This window comes from Drosophila miranda, chromosome XR (assembly GCF_003369915.1).
Source record: "Drosophila miranda strain MSH22 chromosome XR, D.miranda_PacBio2.1, whole genome shotgun sequence".
NCBI classification, from domain to species: Eukaryota; Metazoa; Arthropoda; class Insecta; order Diptera; family Drosophilidae; genus Drosophila; species Drosophila miranda.
Genome location: NC_046674.1, coordinates 1,815,491 through 1,834,768, shown reverse-complemented (window position 1 = coordinate 1,834,768; position 19,278 = coordinate 1,815,491). Strand labels below are relative to the sequence as shown.

Below are 19,278 nucleotides of genomic sequence, written 5' to 3'. Positions count from 1 at the left end.
AAGGCTTCAACAAAAAAAGTTAAAGCTTAAAACGTGTCACTGTTGCTGGTCAACAGGTATCGGTTATGGGAACAGACATATTCAATTTTACCATCTATCTTTTAAATTTTTGTAAATACTTTTGACGTATTTTAAGACTTTAGTACTTTCGTTTCACTAAAAACATTAAGTCTTATTAAGACTTAAGATTATTATATGAAATGAATGAAACAATTATTTCGAATAGGCCAATCAAGTAGGAAATAGATTCACCAATCGTATAAAATTATGTGGGCATGGCTAAATGTTCTATATAGCTAGTAATATTCGTCGGAATATCAAAAACGAGGAATATGTAAAATAGAACTTGAATTCGTCAGTATATTTACGGTATATTTTTTAAATGAGATGGTGTGTTTCGGTATATTTCCGAGGGTCGGACGGTATATTTTATCGATAAATCCGCGGTCACACTGCTGTACATAAATAACAAAGAGGAAGGAAGAAAAAAAAAAGGATTCAAAGGACGCCCAGTACGCACACGCACAGCGAAATGCCGAGAAATGGTGATGCCGGCAACGGCGCCCCAAGATCTGGTACCGGTGGCACCAGCGACGGGTGTATTTATCCAGACGACGTCATAATGGGCGTGGGAGTTGCATTCAATGTCCGCTATACAGGCTGCGTTGAGGTCAAGACCTCGATGAAATCTCTCGACTTTGAGACTCGCACGCAGCTGGCGCGGTAAGCGGAAGTTACATCTTATCTCTAATGGCTGAGTGGTACCCATGTTTTTCCTCAGGGAGTGCATCAACCGCGTCTGCGAGGCCGCAGGCCTGAAGTCGGCCGGAAAGCGACGTCTGTGTTCCTTCATATCGGACCGGCCCAGCATGCAGCATGCCGGCACCAACATCATCATCAATGTGTCCAGCCGCGCCCTCACGCTGAGCAATGTGGAATCGGGCGAGGTGATAGTCAATCACAATATGCCGCGCATCTCCTTTGCCTCGGGGGGCGACAACGATACCCTGGACTTCCTGGCCTACATTGCCAAGAACGAGGACGAGTGGCGTGCCTGTTACGTCCTGGAGTGCGCTGGTGGTCAGAGCGAGGATCTGATCGTGACCATTGGCAAGGCCTTTGCGCTGCGATTCAACGCCCTGAGCAGGCATAAAGATCCCACTGCCGATAACATCAATCAGAGCTGCAAGGAAAACGTCAAAGAGTATTACAACGATTTGCCCGACAAGCTGCCACCAGAGCTCCCCAACGATGATAACCGCTCCCAGCCGCAGCAGCAGCATCAAACGGCCCAACTCCCATTGCATACTCATGCCCCGCGTGTGGCTCAACTTAATCTGAAGAAGCCACGCGATCGCCTTAGCAGCAACCTCATCGACCTCAATTCCCCGCCTCCCGATCAGACTACCAACAAGCTAGCCCTCGGGCATTCGTCGGCGTCTGCTACTTCCTCCTCCACCCTAACGGCCGGCCAGGTGCGCGATGTCTTCGACGGGCCCCAGTGTCCACTCACTGCCGAAGTCTGGTTCCACGCTGCCATCTCTAGACCGATTTCCGAACGTCTGTTACAGCAGGATGGGGACTTCCTGGTACGCGAATCTCAGGGAAAGCGTGGCCAGTATGTCCTCACTGGGCTGGAGGGCAAGACGCCCAAGCATCTACTGCTCATCGATCCCGAGGGCGTGGTTCGCACCAAAGATCGCATTTTCGATAGCATTAGCCATTTGATAAATTACCACTGGGCCCATGCGCTGCCCATCATATCGGAGGATTCGGAGCTGGTCTTGCGTAATCCCGTACGCCGGCCCGCTCAAGATCAGGCAGTGGTCGCCGGAGCAGGAGCCACCATAGCTGCACCCTGAACGGCTCGAGAGCACAAATATATGGACTTGCAAGTCTTCACATAAATATACATACATAATACTTATATATATATATACATATATACTTGTATCCGTGTACACGCTTAGATTAACATAATTGCACTCGTAGAGAATTTTTTATAATGTATCGTCGCATCATTGTATAGGAACGAACCCATTTATTTATGGATTGAATATACAAAAGCATCTTTATATGAGCAGTACAGTATTTTCCCATCAAACGAGAATAAATAACACCAAAAACCAAGATTGGAGCGGATTTCCTGTGGATAGGGGAGGAACACAAAAGACTTCAAATCTGCACTTTACACAAATCGTTTATTGCGACCCATGCAAAACGGATCAGAACATCATCTGCATCTACTTAGAAAGTTAATTACGACGACCAAAGTTGTTGGTGTTGGGCTGGGTGAGCTGGAGACCACGGATGTTGTGGAAGTCCAACAGCTTCAACATCTCCTTGGTGTCGGGATCGACCTCGATGATGTCTTGCTCCAGGGCGGACACGGCTGGGACGTAGTTGTCGCGACGCTCACGCTCCTCCTCCTGCAGCTTGATGGAAATACCACGCACCTGGGAGTGACGAAGACGGCCCATCAAGTGGGTAACGTAACTGAAAAAAAAAAAACATCAATTGGTCAGTGGTTACTCTTTTGGCCTCCGGCTGCATGTGACAACTCACCCGGCAATCTTGTTGCGGAGGGGCTTGGTGGGAATGATAGCGACCTCCTCGCAGATACGCTTGTTGGTGTGGAAGTCCATCGTCAACCGAGTGTAGTACTTCTCAATGATGACCTTAGCGGCCTTCTTGATCGTCTTGGTTCTGACGCGACCCTATAAAGCGGTACATGGGGGAAACACAAATTAGACACTGGGCTCGCACATAAACAAAAAATTTGTTCGCAATTCGCTGACAGCAATCAATAAAATTTCACCGAGAACCTCAGCTGCGCATTTTCAGCTGCGGTTTTATTCACATATTTGCTTTTTTAGTGTCAGGATTGCATCGAATTTTAGCGATAATATTAGATGAAACCAACCATTTTGATTTACGTTTCTACCGGAAAAGAACAGAAAAGAGAGGAGCTGTCAAAGTGGCAGCCGGACAGTGTGACCGTCGGAAAGGTGACCCTCAAAAATATACCGAAATATACCGTCGCATTTTTAAAATATACCGTAAATATACTGATGAAAAACGAACTTAGCCCAATTGAGCCCCTTTGCTTAAACGGGATAAGATAACAACGAATATTTGTAATAGCCTGTTTTCACCATCCATATCTGGAATGGTCCGTACTAGGCTATTCACACTGACGATCCACCATCCATTTCGGGGATGGTCCCTAAGGATTTGCCATTCCGAAAATGTCCACCATCCATTTTGGATGTTCGATTTTATTTGTAAGCAAACACTAAACAGTGTAACCGTAGGGCATGCATACTTGGTCACACTATTCCTTATGCCCCGAGCGAAATACATGACAAATTTTGTCGACAAAAAATTATCAAAGTGCTAAAAAATGCAAAAAGAGCAAAAATTACCATTTAGGGTATATTAACATTTTTGGTTATATGTTGCCATTGAAATCGGTGTATAGTGGTATGTTTCATCAATGTTTTGGTATAATACGTGAACATGTATAACACGTATAATTTGAACATGAGAAAGTATATTTCGGTATATTTGATCGCTGGCGGATCACACTAATATTTTACGGTTTACGGAAGCTTTAGTACCATTCGGTATTTTTTGAGGTCAAAATGAACCGACATTATATTTACGGTATATAATGGTATATTTTATCAATCTATTAAATTTAATTTTTAAAGGTATATTTATGAACAAAGGATATAGAAACTTCCATGCACAGGTTTTTTCAATTTTCGCTATCGCAAATCGTGCTTCCGGCATTGCACTTAAATCCTTGTCGCTCATTCACTTTCTAACCATTTCTATTTGGCGCTCAAGTTTGGAAGGACTTGCTCTTGTTTTGATGGGATATCCTCTCTGCGCGGAGGCTAATTTTTGGAACCTTTTTTGATTAAACCTTGTTTTAGACACGATACAATAAAAAAAAGAGTACTTAAAAGTAGCTACTTTTGTATAAAATTTATTCATCAATGGCCTTAAATTATGTGGACAGACTCTCCAACAATAAGACTCTTTATTTAGCCTGCATTATTCAACGGAATATCAAAATTGAGCATTAGCAAAGATTACTCAATTACTTTTTATTTGTTTAACTTTTTTCGCTAAGTCCGTTTTTCTAGATATAATCTAACAAAAGGGAGTATTTAAAACAAGCCAGTTAAGTAGAAAATTGATTCATTAACCGGATAAAATTATGTGGGCAGGATGGAACTTGAATAAGTCGACAGTATATTAACGGTATACTTTGAAAAGGAGACGGTATATTTTGGTATACTTCTGAGTGTCAATGGGTCCGCGGTCACACTGCAGTCTCACAAATCTTTTGCCGCGGGACGTAAACAAGACACCCTGTCGATTTTTTTTCGAGTATCCCACACAAATATCCATAGGATCAGGATGCCTTTGTGTTTAATTTGTAATTGACAGTGGGGAAAATATGTACAATTTGTGAAAGTTTAACCGATTACGGTCAAAGACCTGGCGCATTGTGACACAGTCCCAACAAAGGGGAAAATATCAATACGAGCAAAGAAACCATTCTTTGTGCACCAGCTAAAGTATGTAATAATAGACGCACCAACACACACACACACTTACACACAAGCAGAGGGCCCAGAGCCAAAGAGCGATTGCAGAATTTCGTTGGCGTTGCGTTGAGCCTCGAAAGAACATAAAAGTGCAATAGATTTGTGTGCTCGTTTGGCAAAAATCGACGCAAAACGAGCCAAGAGCCAGCGAAATTGGGAAAATATCAAGCTGCGTTTGCTATAAACAAAGCAGCGCCAGCGTCAGCTGCCCAGCAGCCCAGCAGCCAGAGGGCGACAGCATCTGTTTATCATTGAAAATAAACAAAAGGCCCAGGCCATCCATCCAGCGCGCATCAAAGACAAAGAACCGTAGGGGTCGCAGCCCCAAAGAGAAACAGCCCCTAGTCTGCACGACTATGCGATACCCTGCTGCGATCTCTGGCATTTAAAGAAAGGAGTACGCGCTCCCTCCCCATCCGTTATCCCCGGACCGGAAGAGAGATGCCTTGCGACAACGCCAAAACGTCTTCAGACATAGAGCATGTGGATTGGAACTCCTCCGGTCAGCATTATGCCAATGTCAGGTGAGTGTTTTTCCTTCTTTCCCCCCCCCCCCCCCCCCCCCCCCCCCCCCCCCCCCCCCCCCCCCCCCCCCCCCCCCGCTCGTGTGTCGTGCCCTTGACACGGCCAAGTGTCGCATAGTTTGGCGTGCAACGGCAAAACATATTCATTACGACCAGAGCCACCAGCCACCAGCCACCAGCAACCAGCAAAATAGCCCCATAAATTATTCTGGGGCCAAAATTCAAGTACAACTGAAACCGAAATAAGTGCATGCACGCAATTGAATATGTCTTGTGGGTGATGGGAGCGGGGGATTGGTGCGGTGCGGTGCGGTGCGGTACGGTGCGGAACCCGACATTTCATTCTCTCTTCTTGGCACTCGGATCGGATCGGACCGCGGCCATCAACCATCAGCCATCAGCCATCGTCATTGTCCATTGTTTATTTATAGCAGGGAGAGACGACAACGAATCGTTTGGGGAGTCGAGTCGAATCAATTGTGTGTGTTCTCTCTACTGATTTCGTTGATAATTGCGTTTACATTCCTGATAATATAGAATCAAAGTAGGGAGAGGGCTTAAAAAATTCTCTGTAAATTAAAGCGCTCATTCAGCTGTGCTGTCGACAATCTAAACCCTTTTCTGTGCATAGCAGATAAGAAAGAGCCCCCCTTATGATTTATCGTAGCACAAATGATTCACATGCGGATGAGGTCATATCCATTTTGCTCCATTTCCAATACAAATACAAATTCAAATTCAAATTCCCTTTAATTGCGGTTCAGATATCAACATTTAGCGCCTTCTAATGACAACCATTAATGATATTCGTTGGGGTTGGGGAGCGATAGATTAAGGTATCTAACAAGATCTACCTCTGATCGGCTCCAATTGAAATGCAAAGCACTTGGATTTATAATGCTGTTCAAGTGTCAAGTGCTTGGACACTTATCGCTTGCCGCTTGGCGCCTGCTATCTGGTTGACTAATTGGTAATTAGTTGGGATTTATATAAAGTTTATTCAGGGTCTCGTCGGGTCAACACTTTCGCTCGGATTTGCATTCCCTAGCAAATGTGTGCGCTCGAGTGCGAGAGCGCTCTGGTTATATTTGCCAGTCATAATTATTGCACTCAGCTAGCCGCTCGGGGAGCCGTGACGTTTTAATCTAGGCGGACGACACGAACCCGTCACGTCAACACTCTCTCGGTGCCAACTCCCACATGTCCGCCCGAACTTTGAAGGGCTTATCGCCACTGGCAAGCAGGTGAGCAGCACGGCCCACCCGCCACACATCGCAAATCTAATCTGTCGTTGAGCTGTTGAAATGTGTCTCTCGCTCTTGTTTCTGTTGAATAAATATTGACAACTGTTGTTGCTGTTAACTGCGTATAGTACTCTCGCATGTAGTAGTATCGCATGTATATGTATGGCTTGGGCAATTACGTCCAAATATTTACAGAGTATGATGAAAATGTAAAGCAGAGAGCGGAGTGGTGTGGGGCGGGGCGGAGCGGGGTATATAAAGCTGATAAGGTTTCCGCAAACTATTGTTGTACGATTCGAAAGGGAGGGATAGGGTTAAGGGTGTGTTCTAGCGAGCACAGTGGCACTTCTGCAGAGATTTCAAAAATTGCAGACTGAAAAGCTTTCGTTGCCGTTCATTCGCTGTACAAATTTCGCCTAAGCGAATGGACACGTTTGAATGGCAAATTTCAAGCGTAAAAATAACTGTTTAACAAGGCAATCCCTAAAAAGATGACGGACCCCTGAACATATAGTATTCTTAGGGCCTTCTAAAGTCTAAAGTCTTCTATAGCAGCATGACCAACTATGAGACTTCTTTGTAATCATAAAGATGGAAGAATGGAAACAATGGATAACAATTATGGAAAAATTGCTACAATAAAAGGCACCATAAACAGAGTCCAGTCACGCAGTCCCCTGCAGTTTCTGGTGGCAGTTTGGGTTACGGAAGTTCTACTGTACAGGCTGTCGAATAGGTTGCCAAACAAAGGCAACTCCATTCCATGTGCGCAACACATTATATTTGGCGCCCCCATCTCTTGCTCTCCCTACCCTCTCTCTCTCTGCATAACTTTTGCATTAATTGCCCGGCATTACCTCGAACTTAAACCAGTTGGGACTTAAAAATAAGTTTCCAAAACACAGGGGCAAACACAAAAAAATAATGCGCAAAATATACTTCCCCCTCAGGTCCGTACCCCCAGTCTTGATATCACGTTTATTTGTCGGATCTGGTCGGTCTGGGCAGGGCGTGCCCGTGCCCTGTTTCGTTGGACTGTTGCTGGAATAAAATTTCAAATAAAATGCTCTAATTTATTTGTAATTAAATTTCAGTTCAATGAAGATTTTAATGTCTCTCTTCGAAATGATAAGGCTGGAAGGAGAAGCATTTAGCGATGCCCAACGAGAGGACGAGAATGAGAGGATTAGCCTGGAGAGAAAGGATAGTCTTTGCTACCAGTTAAGGTATCATGATTGAATAGGATTTTCCCACCGCTTCCTCCCTGAATCGTTTCGTCAAGACAACGTTATCAATAATCCGAACAACTCTACTGATTATTTATAGTGTTTGCCATCGATAACAGTGGGAGATAGCAAAAATACACACAATGTTGTTCTTTTACCATCTGTTGAATAACCCACAATAGAGCCACTCCAGCCAAGAATGATTGATAAAAGAGAGATAGAACTACCATATTTGGTAGAGCCAAATATTAGTGGTTATAATCAGTTGTACATCTTAGTATTGGGTTTTCTAGATTTCTTACTTGTGCTGTGCTTGTGCTTCCCATTTTTTATTGATAGGAAATTTTTCCTGATAGCTTTTTCCCGGAATTAAATAAGAGATTATAATGCGTTTTCAATAGAATCTTATATTCTTGGAAAGCAGGAAGCGACTGTGGATTACAGGGGAACCATCAACAAATCAACAGAAAAAAGAAAAACCAGCGTGAATGTTGTGGGTCGCAGCCAGGGCCGCGGCTCGCCTCCGCCAGAGGCCGCACACTGCACGATATGAGTGTGTGAAACAGAGATATCTGATCCAGATTCGGCCATCTGCTAGATATGGTCATTCTCCATGATTCTGCCACAGACTTTCGTTTTTGTGGGGATGCGAAAAGCGACGGAGCGCAGTAATATACTTGTGATATCACAGAAGTCTGGATACAAAATTTGATTGCTCTATATCGATTGGGATATATCCTTTACGTTGTCGGAAACGCTTCCTTGTGGGTGTTACATCCACATCCGCTGCCACGTCCACCACAAAACTAATATGGTATACCCTTATACGAGCACTCTTTGAGTATCGGGTACAGAAAGTGCTTAACCTAGCTGCATTTCGCAACGGAAACCCAAGAGGCAAAGGGGCAAAAAAGTTTCGTGTTGTTTTCTTCTTTCGAATTTTGCTGGAACCCTATCCCCCACCTGCCTGGCCCCTCTCCAGGGCGTAATGCGATAGCACTGCAAGTGTTTGTTTTGTCCGTACTTATAGATGCCCTTTGGCAAAGTACAATATAAAAAGTGTTACATGAAATGGCCAGGTGGAGGGAGCGAGCTGGTGATCCGCGATCCATGATAAATCTTTCTGGGAAATACTGCTGTTCTCTCGCGTTCCTTGTAGTGCTGAGTGATCCGACATTTGAATCGACATTTCCGATCTAATTTTGTTGAAAATTTGTGGAATTTATTGAGTGCCTGCCTTTGCCCCTCATCGGGGAATAATGTTTGCCACTGAGTACTCATGGACTCGTGGACTTTGGAGGTGGGAAGAAGGCACGGCCAGCGACTGTCTGGAGCCCCCAAAAGCCTAATAAAGTCATAAAAATTGCGACTTACGCATAGAAATGTTGTTGCTTTTGGCGTCTTTGGCTGGCTGGCATCCATCGAAGCAGAAAGGAGGGCCCTAAAAAGGATAACTATCCAAGAGGCAAACATATGTACGACCTACACTGAGGGAAATCACTTAGGACAGCACTAGGCCTGTGCACGATGATGATGTCATTTCTATAAGAAAGCGTTTTCCCATTTCATTGAATAGACTGATTCGGTTTTAGATCGTTATTTGCCATAATATAATTGAATTGGTTTTTTTCTGAGTGTATATGTACTTTATTTGTGTACTTTATGAACTTAAGCATGGAAGCTCTTGCGGTATAGGCCACAAATGCGATACATCGATCCAAGGACAGTCTATTGACTCGAAACACGAGCATTAGACAGAGGGAGACGTGTGCCCCCCCCCCTCCCGTCCAACTAAACTCTACTCCCATGTCCCATGTCCCATGTCCATGACCATGTCGCTGTTGACAGCCACAACAAATGTGTTTAGAAGGAGCCTCTGGTTTTGCTTTTGCCTGGGCTTTGGCTCTTGCCATTTGTCCATTTGTCCATTGGTCCTGGTCGCAGGGTCTGTCCTTCGACTGAATCACGCACTTGCGGGCTGAACTCTTAAATAGAAGCAGACACAAGTGCCACCACACACACACACACACACAAGAGAAAGCGGGAGGGTATGGGTATGGGAGATGGAAGTAGATAAAAGGCAGAAAGTAAAAGTTCTCTCCCATCCATCCACTGGCCCTTGCTTAGATTAGATATTACTACACACACACACACACACACACAGGTACACTGGCATACAGGTGGTGGTGGGCGGGCGTGTGTTCCAGCCATAATGATAGGGCGGCCGACAAAGGCTAATTGCCTTTGTCCAGAGGAGAACTTGCCACAGAGCCAAGTGGAACTTGGCGAAGGGGACAGGCGGAGAGAGGCACTGGCACTGGCACGGGCACGGGCACGGGCACGGCCCTCGTTCCCACACACACATGCTAATCACTCATCTATCCATCCACCGGATCGCCCCATCGCAAAGTCCAAGTAATGCTACATATATAAAAATACATTTGATTGCATTGGGATTGGGTCTTACAGACGTACATATGAGTTCTGAAACACACTCAGATTTATGTCATACATGGAAACCACTCTAAGATTGGATTCTTAGATTGTTGGATTCTTGGATCTAATGAATCTGTCAAAAAATGCGTATTTATATAGCCCCCGGTAAAAATGGAATAGAAGGTTGTAGAGGAGGTCTTCGTTGGAACTGTCATACAAATGATTTATAGCAGCAAAAATGAACTAAAATTTCAGCAAAATATTTTTGAGTATTCTCTTTGGATCAGCGCTCGTTAAGGCCCCATCTGATGTGACGATTCTAATGGGTCTTTGAACTTAATTTTCCTTCCTGTTTTGATTTCGGTGCTATCGATTTGACACTTGAGCCTAGGGTTTTTATAGAATAACCATATCGTGGGGGGATTACTGTTGATTCCTCTTTATGGTTTCGACTCTCTTGTCTCTTCATGGCCACAGAACGTGACTCTACTATGTTTGCTCTTTGGGTGGAAAATGGCAAAAAAGTTAACAGCTGAAATTCTGATTCATCCGTCCCTGCCTTACTGATTTCTGAATGAAAGTTTTTCATTGAAATTTGCCCCGAACATTATTCAGATGTACATGTCTGGAGTCTCCATCATTTATATTAATTTATGCTTTCAAAATGAATGCAAAAAGGCGAATGGAATTGCCTTGGGTGGCTTATCAGGCGTAATGATTTCATATGTACATACATTGGTCCCAGGGGCTTGTTTACAGTGCGTTTCACAGCTGTAGTAACAGTATAGTGGGCACATCCCCCAAGATGTCCATCAAATGATGATCGCCACTTAATTTGTCGCCTGTCAGTGTTGTATATTTAATGAATGATGCCCTAATGGAAATTAAATTCATTTATTCGATAATTATCGCCATTCGATTAGTTAATTTATTCCACAGTTTATATTCCTTATCCAATTTACTGATGTTTCATAATTGAATTGAATTTTTCCAATTGCCGACTCAACCACTGGATCGGTGACTTAATTCGACGACAACCGATAGATTCATGATTACTAATATATTTTTGATGACCTAATTGCTCGCAAAATTCAACACCCCAATGGGTTGAAATGATTGTTCCTACGGCGGAGCTTTGAACTGGCATTTAAACTGCTGAAACGCACTGTCCATTCGTTGTGTATTGTAATTGGCATAATAAGGTTAATAAATGAGTATAACAGGAGCTGAGGCATCACTCATTTTCAATTCCAATACATCGCTGAAAGGGCAACGGGCACAAAGGGCTCCAGGGCTCCTGGGCTACCGCACCCGCTCCTCCTGAGCTTCCGAGTCTGCCTTTTTGTGTTGCCAATCAAACCAGATAAAGAGAGATTTCCGTTGGTTTTCACTCTTGGGCTGAGATGGAGCCAGGACGGATAGGGGACAAAGGAATCCCAAACGTGGCATTCATTATACATATGTACATGTATTTCATGGCACTAAAGGTGAACCATTTACTGATATTCTCTGTGCTCTATTGCAGATTCGGTTCTGGCAGCAGCCAGGCCTCGCAAAACAGCGGCGACATCTGCCGCATCTGCCACTGCGAGAGTGATCCTTCGAACCCTCTGCTGACGCCCTGCTACTGCTCCGGCAGCCTCAAGTACGTGCACCAGGCATGCCTGCAGCAATGGCTCACTGCCTCCGAGACGAACTCCTGCGAGCTGTGCAAGTTCCCCTTCATCATGCACACCAAGATCAAACCCTTCAACGAGGTAAGTCTCCGGCTCTAGTTTCCATTTCGATCCGCATCTAATTTATTTAATTTCATTTGATTTCGTCTTGGCATTGTTTTGGCTTCTGCTGTTGCATCGATTGGACTTGGACTTCTACTTGGATGCTGATGCTGATGTATGTGTGTCCCCATTGCGGTTGGGCTCGTCTCCATTGCAGTGGCGCAGCCTTGACATCTCCGGCATTGAGCGTCGGCGCCTCTGCTGCTCGGTGCTGTTCCATTGCGCGGCCGCCCTGTGCGTCATCTGGTCGCTGTGTGTGCTCATCGAGCGGGCTGCAGACGACGTGCAACGTGGTCTCATAGGTACACTTCGTTCGCAATTAGCTGCCAGAGCTTCAGCTCCGGCTCCAGCTCCAGCGCCCAGTGCCAGCTCCAGGTTCATGCGGGTCAGATAGGTGCACAGAATATCTATAATTGTCTAATTGTTTAGCCCCCCGTGAACCGAACCGAACCGAGCTGAACCGCTGGGCTGTCATTACTGAAAACTGCTTATGGCATCTAATTACCCGTTCTCTCTGTGCTCGTTATAGATTGGCCCTTCTGGACAAAGCTGGCCGTAGTCACGGTGGGACTCACCGGCGGCATCGTCTTCATGTACATCCAGTGCAAGGCCTATCTGCATCTCTGCCACCGCTGGAAGGCACGCAACAGGTCAGCATCACAGATCCCTAGCCACGGAGAGAGATCTTAATGTTAACAATTGGAAGGGCTCTCCAATAGCTCTCTAAGGCTGCCATTTTATTTAGGTGTGCTCTTTGGGCCACAATTTATTTAAGAATCTTTGATAACTTGCACCTGCAGTCGCAAAATAATCGAAAAAAGGGAACTGTATCTATTCCTTAATCATCCATACGCTAAAAGACACTTTCAGGTCTTGTTTTTAAGTTTATTCATGCTGTCGAAAAGCCAACCCATCCATAGAGAATAACTTATTCTGTATTTCCCATTTCCCGGTAATCGAAGAGTTTAGGGGTATATTAGTTTTGTGGAGGTCGCGTTTGCGATCCCATAAAGTATATATATGTATTCTTGATCAGCATCAATAGCCGAGTCGACAGGGGTCTGTCTGTGCGGCCGTGTTGATGAACGCCCAGATCTCAGGGACTAATTGCTAGAGCAATCCAGACTTCATTGATATCACACGGCCACAGGTGTTTTTCCAAATTTCGCCGCATCTGTGGCAACTACAACTTTAAGAATTATAGAGATATTATATATTATATAGAGAATGAGCATATCTAGCAGATTGCTGAATCAGATTGTAATGAACAAATTAATTTGCAGTGACTACGCTACCTTTTCCACGCGCTTTATCTCTCCCTCTCTCTCTATTTCACATGAGATTTCTCGTGCAGTGTGCGCCCCCTGGCGGAGTGGAGCGATACGTATAAAGACAGAGAGAGAGAGAGAGAAAGCATGCGGCTTTCATCGGCTGCGATACCAAATCAGGCGCTGACGTATAATAACGTATAAAATACATATATTGCATAGGTTAAACAAATCATAAGCTCCCATAAATACCAGGTATAAAATAAGAGCAACGTTACCCCACGATTTTTATTTGAAACGTATTCAAAGATGGTTAAAATACTGGCAGAGATATTGCAATTTGTAACAAGTCTTGGAGAAAGTAGGATATTTCATAGCTAATACGATTTTTGTATCCTTCCCGGGGTATATTCGTTCAACCTTTTTTCTATCCTTCCACAGAATCCTGCTGATTCAGAATGCGCCGGAGAAGATCCATCCGCTGGCACCGCCCTCCCCAGTGGCCACCCGCCACCATCAGCATTTCAGTGAGCCCCTTGCGCACGGAGGGACATCCAGTGGAGCGGTGGAGATCAATGCCACGGGCGTGGCTGCAGCCCATGCCGCGCACGACTCGAGCTGTTCGGCACTGGAGAACGGAGCGGGTACGGGCGGCCTGCACCAACAACAGATGCAGCAGCAACAGCGGCTGCTGAATGCCTCGCCGCACCACATGCTGCAGTTGGCTGCAGAGCTGGAGGTGCCTCACAGCAGCAGCAGCGCTTGCACTCAAACCGAAGACGCACTCGGACAGCGCCAGCAGCTACCGGGACAGCCCTTGGGTCAGGTGGCGGTGGCCGCCAACATTGAGTGCTCGCAGTCGCATCATAACTACGATCGCGACTGGGCGCTGGACGATGTGGTGTCGCAGATCTCCTCATTCAGGCCCTGTCCCCAGGGATCGGGAAGCATGACCCCCTTTCACGACTCCATACACAACGTGCTGGAGCACTCGGAGGGCTCGAGTCGCGTCTCGGCCACGGATCTGTGTGCGGGCTCGCGGCAGGATCTCAGTGCCAGCGGCATCTCCACAGACACGGGCCGCGAGCACGCCCTCCAGCTCAGCAGCTTCAGTGGTGAGTGGCTCCTCCTCCTTTGTGGAAAGAGTGGGTGATAATGTGTACTGTTCTCTGTTGCAGGCAGCGGGGAACAGAAGGCGCCCTCGACCAGCTCGGGGTTGTCGCATGCCGTGGCCAATGGGCTGGGCGGTTTCGTATACAAGCCGCACCAGACGAAGCGCTACTCAAACTCGTCCATTTTTCTGGAGAACCGTGATATGTTGAACGACCCGAGCGTGAGCCTGGACACCGCTGTGCACCCGTACGACTACAGCACGCCGCCAAAGATAGACTACCGCCACTCGAGCATTCTGGGATCGGACCAGCCCATCGGCTGCTGTGCCGCCGATTGTCTGGGCAAGGGCGAGGTGAAAGAGGAGCTGCGCCGCTACTCAGACCCTAAGCTAAAAGCTAGTACGGCTGACACCGTGCTGGACATTGACCTGCCAACGTCGCCCCTCTCGCCGCCAGCTGCCTACGCCAGCCAGCATCCGCAGCCCACTCTGGTCATGCACCGCTCCTTCGACAGAGGCGTAAACGGGGCCTGCGCTGCACCGGAGGGGAGGTGCAAGGGACACAGTGCCGCCGATGCCCAGATGGATCGGTCGCGCCTCTTTTTCAAGTCGTTGCCAAATCTCAGCAGCAGCTGCGAGAGTCTTATCAAAAAGTGATTGAAGCCCCCCCTCTAAGAGCTCTCTATTACCCGATACCCTACCTTCCCCGCACACCGGAGCCCCTTTGTTTTCAAGTATTCATCGCTGGTCGAAGCCGACCAACGATCCATTTACACACAAGATATCCACATATGGAGATGGACATGTTTTTTATACCGCACAAGCCCTGCTTTAACGACTCCTGCCAAGCGGAGGATCCACTTAGTTCTTCTTTTCCTTGTTTTACATATTATAGCAAACCCCATCAACAATTTGAGACTGCAAAGAAAACCACTTAAAGGAAGATAATACTGTACGATACGATAAGAGCAGGTGTGGAATTTGTTCTTCATTTGGAACAAAGAGAACATAAGAATGTGTGGAATATATAACTAGTTTTAGTCGCTGCTTTGTCTCTGTATTCGTGATCCACAAACCCAAAAACACATCCAACATCCACATCCACCAGACATTTCACTTGAGTTCCACAGCCCGCTGTCCAAAGCCAAAAAATCCACAAAAACCAACAAACGAAAGTAATATTTAGTACGAGATGGAATGATGGAGGAAGGATCGAAGGATCGTCATGGTCTGATGATGTGAAATGTGTACTTTGTTTCTTAACTTCTAAGTCAAATGAAATTTTAAAAATTGATCTGTGATTAAGCGTCATTGAATATACATACATACATTAAATGCAAACGTACATCCTTACATACATACATACATACATACATAAATGCAAGCATACATATTGACAAAAAGAACAACTACAACCACAGCTACAACCTGCAGAAGTAGCAACATTTTTACTTAACAACAAAAACTAAAACAACAACAACAACAGCAACATGACAACCACTAAAAGCTTTTTCGCGGTTAAAAATGCGACAGCTCTTCGGAGCCATGTGAGAGAGAGAGTGGCCGCCTGCCTGTCTACTGCACTCTCCTCTCTCTCTCTCTCTCTCTCTCTCTCTCTTCCGCTCCACACTCTCGCTGAAAGATATGAATGAAAGCCGTTTTAGATATAGACTATATAGCATTACAGTACAGTACATACTTATGATCGCTACGAGTTACGAGCATAGAAACCAATAAACAAAAAGGGACAACTACATTTTTTTATTATGTACTAAATATTTAAATAAATATGTGCAAATGATTACATTATCCATAAGACAAATTGTGTTTTGTTTCGGGGGAGGGATCCAGATCCAGTCAAAAGATGAACAATAGCCAGACAGCTCTGCATGTGCACTCAAAACAACCGAAGAGCGCAACGAACTAGTAATATGGCAGAGCGAAAGAGATGGCAATGAATATTACACTAGACAGCTGGGAATTCTTTTATTTATATTTTATTCGATTGATTACTCACAAAAGAAATGCAAAATTCTCTCCGAGTGTTGCGGCTGTTCTGTTACAAACAAAAAGTATAATATCAAAGCGAGAATGCTATTCTCCAGTTATCATCGATACATATGTATATTCGTAGCCTAATTATAGCGACTAATACAAATCGTTTATTACTTAATGGGATTTTAAAATCGCTTAACTCTAAAATGTGATGACAAGTGTGCCTTTTATGTGTATTTGTGTGTGTTGGGGCGTGAAGTACGATGTTCGTGTCTGTTTGTGTGTGAGATGGTCTAACGGCATCCTTTTAGTCTTGCACTCTCCGAGCAGTGCTGCAACACTCCGCTTTCGCCAGCGAAACCTCCTCTTCGCTCCGCTCCGTCTACTTGCCCGTCTCCATCTTCTCACCGCCGCCATTTTCGGTCTTGCCATCGGCGGCGGCTGCAGCTGCGGCCCCCTCGGGGGCCTTGACGCTCAAGTGCGCAGGACCGGTTTGTTGGATCTGAACGATGCGCTCCTGCTTGGGCTGCTCCTTGCTGGGCGGCGGGGGCGCCTTCAAGGTGAGCACGCCGTCCGAGGAGACAGTGGACACGACCTCGTTGGGATCAAAGTCCTTTGGCAGCGTGTACTTGCGCACAAAGTGGCGCTGAATCATGCCGTGCCCGTCCTCGCGCTCCTCGTGCTTTCCCTCGACCACGACGGTCTTGTCCACCACTTTCACAGTCAGCTCGTTGGGCTTGAACTGCGACACATCCATGCAGACCTGGAAGCCATCCTTGCCGATGGCCGGTATCAGCGAGTTCTGGCCTCCGCCTGACTGACGTCGGGTTACCAACTGATGGGGATGTCCATGGTGGTGGCTGCGCTCGTACGGCAGGAAGCGGCGGCGCCCCAGGGTGGAGCCGTGGTGAGGCAACATCAGACGTGGACGCTGGAACAGATCGTGGGCGTGGACCCCGAAGCCAAAGTCATCCTCCAGGAAATGATCCCACTCGTTGTAGGCGCTGCGGTAGTCATGGTCGAGCTCGCGGGCCAGGCTCAATAGTGGAACAAGCGACATTTTTATATTTCTTTTCACAAAACTCTTTGTATGGACAAAAAACAATTCTCTAGCGTTGGTGCTTTTACATGATTTGAAATGCAACTGTTAACTGGTCGCCCTTGACGTCGGGTTTTTATACCGACGCTCTGCTCACGCACACTGGCGCAAGCAACAAGCTGTTTTCTCGTTCTCTCTCGCGCTCTGTGGAAGCTTCGCGCTCTTTCTGGCACAGCCGGCACCACCGCAATGCCGGTGGTTGACTGTGTGTGTGTGTGTGTGTGTGTGAGAAAGTTCTTGCAATTTCTGGGAGATTCTCAACGCAAATTAAATAGCCATACATACATACATATGTACATATGTAAGAACACACATATGTATATACATGCATACAAACACGTTTATTTAAATCATTTTCTTTTCTTATCGAAGTTGTTGTAAATTCAATTGTTTAAATGTTTAAAGTCACGTTCGTGCTGCTGTCTGTGGCGCAGCCCAGTGCATTGATATTAGCTGGAAAGTACATTGAACCTGCGCCGTTTCTGTTTTATATGTACACATACATATGTATGTACGAGCGTGTAGTTGTGCTTGCGTTTTTTTTTTTGTGCCAAACATTTTTTCAGCCACTGCTGCTGCGGCTGCTGCTGCTGAGAAATCTCAAGTAAAGCAGAATTTTAAAAAATATGTGCAGTCGGTTGCTGTGTCAGCTGCATGTGGCAATGTGCAAAAGTATGAACTTGTTAAACCCACATACACGCACACAGAAAGGAAGGCAGACTGACTTTTAACAAAAAAGAGTCCTAAATTGCACAAATATACAATAATACAAAAAAAGTTATACGGGAAAAGTTAAATACATATTTCGAAAATTTATTTATTTACTTTTTCAAAATATGTACATATGTACATACTTGTACCGCGTATTTACACATAAACATGTACAAATGCAGCGATGGTAAAATCAGCTGATTATACGTCCAGAGAGCGAAGAGAACAGTAAGAAATGTACACTCACGTCTGAAATATTGGTGATAGATCGGATGGAGTGCACACACACATCCGATGATTTTGGCCCATTCAATCATTCAAACCAGAAAAAGAGTGATTAAAGTATATTTTAAGGGTATATATATTTGTGGTATATTGTATTGGTAGTGTTAGGAATCCAACGGAAATTACAGTCATTTTGTTTAAAACTAAGATTACATTACTGAAGGACACTCATTATAACTAGTGCAAGTGTCCAAGGATAACTACAACGTATAAAACAGATTATGGTCTTTGATTGTGATTAAATCTAGGATGGTTTCAATGGCTCCTCTTATTTGTCAGCGCCGTTGTCCTGCTCCAGCTGCTCATTCTGCTTGATGTTGAGGTGGGCGGGTCCCACCTGCTGGATCTGGACAACCCGCTCGGCGCCCTTGTCCTCGATGGCCGGCGGCTTGGGGATGCTCACGGTGAGCACGCCGTCCGAAGACAGGGTGGAGGCCACCTTCTCGGCGTCGTATCCTTCGGGCAGAGCATAGCGCCGGACAAAGTGGCGTGTGATGAAGCCATGATCGTCCTCGCGCTCCTCGTGTTTTCCCTCCACCAGGACAGAGTTATCCTGCACCTTGACGCTCAGTTCGCTAGGCTTGAAGTGGGCCACGTCCATGGAAACCTGGAAGCCGTCCTTGCCCACATTGGGCATGGCTCCCGAGGGTCCTCCGGCGCCCATTTGCTTCTCCAGCTGGCGCAGCTGCTTCTCTATGGGTCCAGCCAGCGACAGGTAGGGATTGCCCCGGCGGCGCTGGCAGTAGTAGGGCTCGTAGAGGGGTACCATCGACAAACGACCCAGATCGTCGGCGAGGCTCAAAAGTAACGGTAGGTTTGCCATCTTATTCTTGCTTTAACGGTTCCTTGCAGTAGTATTCTCTGAGAGAAAGCTTTTTTGGCTGACGCTTTAACGGTTTGACGGTTTGAATTCAACTGATGCCGGTCCGAACGAAAGCGCCCGCTATTTATACTCTGACGACAGCTGAGTGGTGGCAGC

General features: G+C 45.9%; 5 protein-coding genes across 6 annotated transcripts; 2 read left to right on the top strand and 3 right to left on the bottom strand.

Moving 5' to 3' along the window:
• Positions 1-440: 440 nt before the first annotated feature.
• Positions 441-2,130, top strand: LOC108153002 (SHC-transforming protein 2). The gene is made up of 2 exons (XM_017282743.2): positions 441-723; positions 782-2,130. The coding sequence occupies exons 1-2, from the start codon at positions 533-535 to the stop codon at positions 1,860-1,862; spliced, it is 1,272 nt and encodes a 423-aa protein (XP_017138232.1). The 5' UTR covers positions 441-532; the 3' UTR covers positions 1,863-2,130.
• Positions 2,131-2,182: 52 nt separating this feature from the next.
• On the bottom strand, positions 2,183-3,029 carry LOC108153003 (40S ribosomal protein S17). Its single transcript, XM_017282744.2, has 3 exons — positions 2,924-3,029; positions 2,566-2,717; positions 2,183-2,496 (listed from the first exon to the last, which is right to left on the bottom strand). The coding sequence occupies exons 1-3, from the start codon at positions 2,924-2,926 to the stop codon at positions 2,256-2,258; spliced, it is 396 nt and encodes a 131-aa protein (XP_017138233.1). The 5' UTR covers positions 2,927-3,029; the 3' UTR covers positions 2,183-2,255.
• A 1,305-nt stretch (positions 3,030-4,334) lies between these two features.
• On the top strand, positions 4,335-15,965 carry LOC108152523. 2 transcript variants are annotated; one of them, XM_017281924.2, is made up of 6 exons: positions 4,335-5,146; positions 11,578-11,809; positions 11,988-12,132; positions 12,360-12,480; positions 13,540-14,213; positions 14,277-15,965. In XM_017281924.2, the coding sequence occupies exons 1-6, from the start codon at positions 5,064-5,066 to the stop codon at positions 14,864-14,866; spliced, it is 1,845 nt and encodes a 614-aa protein (XP_017137413.1). In that variant the 5' UTR covers positions 4,335-5,063; the 3' UTR covers positions 14,867-15,965. The 2 variants fall into 2 exon arrangements, with proteins under 2 accessions (XP_017137413.1, XP_033242755.1); XM_033386864.1 differs by lacking the exon at positions 4,335-5,146 and adding an exon at positions 11,441-11,514.
• A 228-nt stretch (positions 15,966-16,193) lies between these two features.
• On the bottom strand, positions 16,194-17,359 carry LOC108152524 (heat shock protein 27). Its single transcript, XM_017281925.2, has one exon. The coding sequence runs from the start codon at positions 17,262-17,264 to the stop codon at positions 16,587-16,589; it is 678 nt and encodes a 225-aa protein (XP_017137414.2). The 5' UTR covers positions 17,265-17,359; the 3' UTR covers positions 16,194-16,586.
• Positions 17,360-18,351: 992 nt separating this feature from the next.
• On the bottom strand, positions 18,352-19,235 carry LOC117186298 (heat shock protein 23-like). The gene has a single exon (XM_033386866.1). The coding sequence runs from the start codon at positions 19,120-19,122 to the stop codon at positions 18,568-18,570; it is 555 nt and encodes a 184-aa protein (XP_033242757.1). The 5' UTR covers positions 19,123-19,235; the 3' UTR covers positions 18,352-18,567.
• Positions 19,236-19,278: the final 43 nt, after the last annotated feature.